Source organism: Grammomys surdaster, unplaced genomic scaffold (genome assembly GCF_004785775.1).
Source record: "Grammomys surdaster isolate TR1022 unplaced genomic scaffold, NIH_TR_1.0 267, whole genome shotgun sequence".
NCBI classification, from domain to species: domain Eukaryota; kingdom Metazoa; phylum Chordata; class Mammalia; order Rodentia; family Muridae; genus Grammomys; species Grammomys surdaster.
This window is the reverse complement of record NW_021604708.1, coordinates 3,702,466-3,708,720: the sequence shown is the minus strand read 5'-3', so window position 1 is coordinate 3,708,720 and position 6,255 is coordinate 3,702,466. Positions and strand designations below refer to the sequence as shown.

Below are 6,255 nucleotides of genomic sequence, written 5' to 3'. Positions count from 1 at the left end.
AGTCATAAATATATAAATCTCCCAATTTACCTAACATAGATGTGTATATGTGTGTGTTTGTTTGTGTGTGTGTGTGTGTGTGTTTCAATGTAGATGGAACACTCTTTAGGAAATCAAAGGCAACTCCATCATTATAAATTTTGCTACTAGCATTGCAGAGATAACATAGAATCATTTGAAAAACTCAAATTGTAAACAGATCAATACAGATGGATTTTGATAGGAAAATCTGTTGGTTGATTAGTTTTTTGAAGGATAGCTCATGCCCTTTACTAAATTGGTTGAAGCATGGATGCTCCTATCATTGTACAAGTGGAAAAGTGCTAAATACTTAACAAGTAAGTCATGGAGATTGAATTGACTTCTCTAGGATACTGAGCATTGTCAATCTTAAAGAAAGAGCTTACTTCAAATGTTTTTTTCAAATTTTCTTATCAATTCCTTTCTGTGATTAAAATGCAGTTTGAAAACCATGTTTCATTGAGCAACCTATAACCCTTTGAGCAGGAACTATGTTCATATTTATGTCTTCAGTGTCTAAGACATCCTCATGTTTCAGCGCAGCAAGGGAGCAGACAGAAAGGAAACATAGACTTCTGAGGGCAAGGAAAGCCTAACATAGACTTCTGGGGCCAGGGAAAGCTCACGAGATGAGACTTTAGGCACAGTGCTCTGAGGCAAGGCAGTTCAGCAAAAGATTACTCTTGGATATTACACATGCTCCTGTGTACAGAGAACCACTGGTGTTACATAGGGTGCCAAAGAAACTCAGAAATAATTTTGATGAAGTGACAATACCCATCTGAAGAGGACAAATTGAAAATGCAGTTGTCATTTTAAGTTCTATGTGTTTTGTGAGGGATGAAACAAATAGAATAGATTTCTAAAGATTCATTTTTACTACAACATAGAAAATAAAGAACAGAAAAAAGATAACCATTCATAAAGTGATTACATTCACAGTGTGAGATATTGGGGGCACTAGCAGGCTGAGGGATTTCTGACTGAGAACATCACTAAACTGGATCAGCCTTTTCTACAAGGACAGGTTTCCTCGAGTTTTATTGGGGGAAGTGTGCTCCAAATAAAGAGCAAAAATAAGATAAATAGGTTGAAAAATGAAATTTCCTACATCGTGGTTCTACCCATGAATATGGGGAAAACAATTTTTTATCCACACTTAAGCCCTGTGATCTGAACTTTGATACCCTGGTTCAGTCCCTAACCTAACTATGCTTAATTGATCAAAAGTCCTAGGTGGGAGAATACCATATCATTTCCCCCAAAGAAACTGGTCCAGTTGATCAAACTCAACTTTCTGAGAATCTAAAAGCTTTTAATTAGTTCAACATCATTTTTGTGATGGTTACATATGGGGCAGTGAAGAGGATCAGGATAATTCACAAATACAATCCAGTAGCCTGAGGTCATACTGGGTGACATGAGTGAAAAAAGTGATGCCGTGATTATTTGTGGGAAAATCATGGTAATAAGAACTTTATGGATATAGGGGACAAAGAAGGATCATTTTGGAAGGTAGGAAAACTGAAGTTTATGCTCTGATTGTGGGTATCATCACTTGCATGGGAACAGAAAACAAACAAACCAGGAAAACACGTATGTGTTTACATACTTGAAGTGATGCATTTCATCAGAATAGACAGAAAACCTCATGTTTATCTCTCAAATGATTTTCTCTAGTGCTGTGCTTGAAGTCAGAAGATGAACTGGAGTAATATTATCCATACAGTAATCTTCCTTTCTCTTATTGGACCTGGAATTATGGGGAATATTCTAATGTTTGCAAGACTTGGGTACACTTCTGCCTTGGGGACTGAGAAAAAGCCGGTTGACCTAATTCTCATCCACTTGGCATTTTCTAATATGATCATCATTTGTACAACAGGATTGAAAGAACTTGCCACAGTGTTTTATTTCAGAAACTTCCTAGGAGATATTGGCTGCAAAGCTATGGTTTATCTGGCAAGGATGGCACGGGGCCTTTCCATCTGTACTACCTGTCTCCTCAGCGTGGTCCAGGCTATCACCATCAGTCCCAGGACCACCTTTTGGACAAAATTCAAACCACAGACCTCATGGCAAATTCTTCCCTTTCTCCTTGTCTTTTGGATTGTCAATGTTCTCATAAGCTCCAACTTGCTCTCCTACATCAAAGCAGGCAGTGGCTTGAACAGGTCTGTGGCTATAATGTACATTGGCCACTGCTATATGCTACCATCCAGACACATCATCAAGTGGCTTTTCCTTTCTCTCATGACTCTTCGTGATGTCATCTTTCAGAGTGTCATGGGCTGGAGCAGTGGGTCCATGGCTCTCCATCTGTATAAACACCACAAGCGTGTCCTCTACCTTTACAGCTCCAGGTATGCAAACAACTACCCTCCAGAAATTAGAGCTACATGGAGTGTTCTCATTCTCATGACCTGTTTTCTTTTCTTCTATTGGGTAGACTTCATTCTCTCTTTCTACACAGGTTTCACAGTAACACATGATTCTTTTTCACTAAATATTAAAACATTTTTAGAACTTGGTTATGCTAGTTTCAGCCCATATGTTCTGATTAGCAGAAATGTTCGTGTCCCTAATACCTTATATGCTCACTGAGAAGTGTAGAAATCACATTCTGTAGCTATTCTATATGAGTTAAATGTAAATATATCATATATTGCTTTGCTCATGAATTTTAGGGATGAGGGAATTGCTATGTAGCATAGGCTGACCTGACAACCAGTACATAGTGCACAATGGTCTCCATTCATATACCTCAGCACCCCAAATGCCCACCATCATGCCATTTCCCTAAATGTACAAATGTATCACAACCTTAAATCAAATATTATAATAATACAGTTCCTTTCCTTAAGAAGTTTGCCATTGCTTAATCTGTTGACTGGTTCAGAGTTTCTAGGTAGGTGGAAAGTGGGTTCTTACCATCTTCCCATTACATCATCACTATCATGGGTCTTTTTGCTTCTCACTATCACTGGGAACAATATTGAAGGAAACGTTACTGACAGAAGTCAGAGCTTCACTTTATTTTCCTTAGATACTGAATAGGAAAACAAGAAAGGGTAGGTGAAGGTGAGGAGGTGACCCTTATCTGAGCTGAGCTTTCACGACATAGTGAAGAAGACTACGAAACAAGTGAAGTCACCAGAGCAAGACAAATCTGTTCAGCAATTTTTTGACATAGCTAGATGCACCCACCCTCTTGAGTTATGGGCAAGTGGCCTATGAGATTGAGGGCAGATAAGGTATGTGCCTATTGGAACCCATGTGTTACAGCCTTGTAAAGTGGCAGGTCATTGGTAGTGCTGACAGCTCCACAGCCTCAGGCCCAAAAGGACATGGAGGGCTCAGAGAGTGGCCCCAATTCTGAGTCCTCAGGACACTCTGCATTGCAGTTATCCAAGGGAGGCTCCTGTCTGCTCTGAGCTGCGTGAGTACCGCCCTTGAAGGGATGCAGGACCATGTGGAGCTGTTCACCAAAGCTCATTGTAATTCCTCCCCATGATAAACAAACAATCCAAACAGTTCTTGCAGGAAGTAGGTTGAACTGCTTGCTCTGCAGTTGAGCTATGCCTGAAGGGGAGCCAAGGCTGCCTGAGCTCCTTCCCTGATCCAAGAGTGAAACTCTGTAGACTAAAGCAAGAGATAGGCCAGGCAGTGAATCTCTGAAATACTGCCCCTTGCTAAGATAAACTAGGCCTTTAATGTTTTATAATATAAATTAAAGACCACTGCTATGTTTAGATTTTATGTTAACATGTTACAAATTTGAATCTCCTGAGAAAGGAACCTCACATAGAGTTGTGTGGGGAGTTGTGGTATGCAGGGGTCCATTGTTGGGTTGAAATTGTGAGTCCCACGCCTGCCTCCCCCAAGGCGAAAAGGGCACGGCTCAGAGAAGCAGAGGCATGAGAAGTTAACTGTGTTCACTCCACACTGACGCCTGGCAGACATCAGGCTGTGAGAAGCCACAGGACTCCGCTCCTAGGGTGGGGAAACACAGCCTGAGGTCCCGCGTGGTTAGAGCTCTTGAGTTGGAGGTCCCCATGCCAAAAGGCAGCTGGTGACCATTTGTTTCTCAGGCCCTTGGGATCTCATGTAGTTGAAGAGGAGAGGGGGAAAGATGAGCAATGGCTGTGTTCTGCGGGGATGAGACTCTTGGTAGCAGCAACTCGCTTGGCTGGGTCCTCGTGGCTGGAACATAGAGAGGTCATTGGCTGGAGATTAGGCAGCAGCTCGGTAGTTAAAAACCTTCTCCATGATTTCCCATGGTGGGTCCCAAAGAAGAGAGATAGTCCATGGTCTTAAAATGTTTATTGTCATTGCAGAAAATGGATGAAACTATACCCTAGTATTCTCAGGGCGAGTCTGAGGTTAAATACATTTTGCAAGGAGGAGAGTCTGGGAAGGAATGCTTAATTGGCTACGTCCTCTGGATTTTAGGTATCTCATTAATATGGAGATCTATCTTGAGGCTCTGTGGCCTGTAATCATGCCCTCTACCTGTGGAGAGGCTAGTAGGGACGTTGTCCTATGTGCCTGAAATGTGCGGATCATTGGAGGTCTTCTGCCTCATGAGCCTGGAGTCTGGGAGCGTTGCAAAATGTATGCTGTTCCTTACAGGAAAACCTGTGGTGTCTCCAATCTGCTGGGTCTCCAGCCATCTCTAGCCAATGCTCCATCAGAAACCATGCTGTCCTTTCACAGTCCTACAGTTGTGTCTTGATTGATGTGGGAAGATCCAACCCAACTGTTGGAGGCCCCTAACAGTAAGAGCCAAGGTTAAAAGTGTGTGTCAGAGTGAAGACCATCCTGCCTCAGGCTTGCTCAGTGCCAGTACTACTAACTACCAGTTATGCCCCCAGTGGGAGACAGCTATGGAGAGAATACTCCAATTGATGATGCTCACGGGCTCAAGACCTGAGTGAAATATTAGGTTCTCAGCTGTTCCTGAGAACATGTGTGCTTTCGCTTTTTTTTTTTTTTTTTTTTTTTGCTATTTTAAACCTGATAGCAAATTCTATCATTTTATATACATGTATTATATTTTTATTATGTACTATATATAATTTTTCATTTCCCTGGTTCCACCTACTCTGCATGTCACCAAACTGTGGTGCAGGCTGTCACCGTCAGTCCCAGGACTGGAGAACCTTTTGAGCACCCCTTTGGCCACAGACTGCATAAGAAGTTCTTGTCTATTTATTTCTTCTTTGGATCTTTAACTCTCTGATGAACTCCAAGTCTCTCTATTATATCTAAGAGTCAGTAACATGATCAGATCCAGAGTTATAATATAATATGGGTATTGGACTATGCTACTGCTATTGTTTTGGAATTTGTGACCCCTGGGAAAAGCCATAGATTCAGTACAGACTATGACTTATTAAAGCTTCTAGCAGGACAGCAATCTCTGTGCCAAACTTGAGACTGTCATGTAAAGGGAAGGATATTTAAAGGTGAAAGGCCTTGAGCATCTGTACAAGCAAGCCAAGAGCTGTTTTGATCTGCCAATATAAGGTACTCAAGGCAACCTCAAAATATTTCTTGAATGTCTGCATGATCAGGTTATAGAAGACAAAAAGCAGTCAGACATGTTATAAAACTAGAGGGCCACAGTTGTACATTTCCATCTTGGGGGTGGATCCCTGTATAGGGGTACTGGGAACTTATCATCCAGGGACTGCAGTCAGAAGCAAACTGCTAATAGGGTTCAATGATGATGCCCACCATAAAATGAAGTTTCTTTATTCATTACATTATTGTCTATGGTTCTTGATTGAGTTCATTTTCTCTGCCAGTTAAAAAATTAAGAGGCAGGAACAGTAGATAGAATGAAGAAAAGCTTTTATTTGTGATAAAGAAATACACAAGGTGCACTTGTATGCAGATGCAAACACACAGTGAGTCAGACACAGAAAAGGACCCTCTGCAAAGCAAAGGGAGACCCCAATGACTATAATTTTATATATCATTTTAAAGAAGGCAAACTTAGATAAGAAGAGGACGGAAAGATGGAATACTAGGTTATAGTCCATAGAATAGAGATTAGAGGATTCTTTAAGTCAGAGTACAGAACCTTCAAAAGAATTCAATCTGGAACCTACAGTGACAGCAGAAAAAAAATAAGAGTTCCAGATGAGAAAGTTCACCAAGGCTTGAGGAATTAAAACTGCAGCCCATAAAGATGCAATATTGTGAGTTAAGAATCCAGATTCTACTTAA

General features: G+C 41.1%; 1 protein-coding gene across 1 annotated transcript; it reads left to right on the top strand.

Moving 5' to 3' along the window:
* Positions 1-1,722: 1,722 nt before the first annotated feature.
* Positions 1,723-2,625, top strand: LOC114628275 (putative vomeronasal receptor-like protein 4). Its single transcript, XM_028776245.1, has one exon. It carries the CDS (start codon positions 1,723-1,725, stop codon positions 2,623-2,625), a length of 903 nt encoding a protein of 300 aa, XP_028632078.1.
* The last annotated feature ends 3,630 nt before the right edge of the window (positions 2,626-6,255 follow it).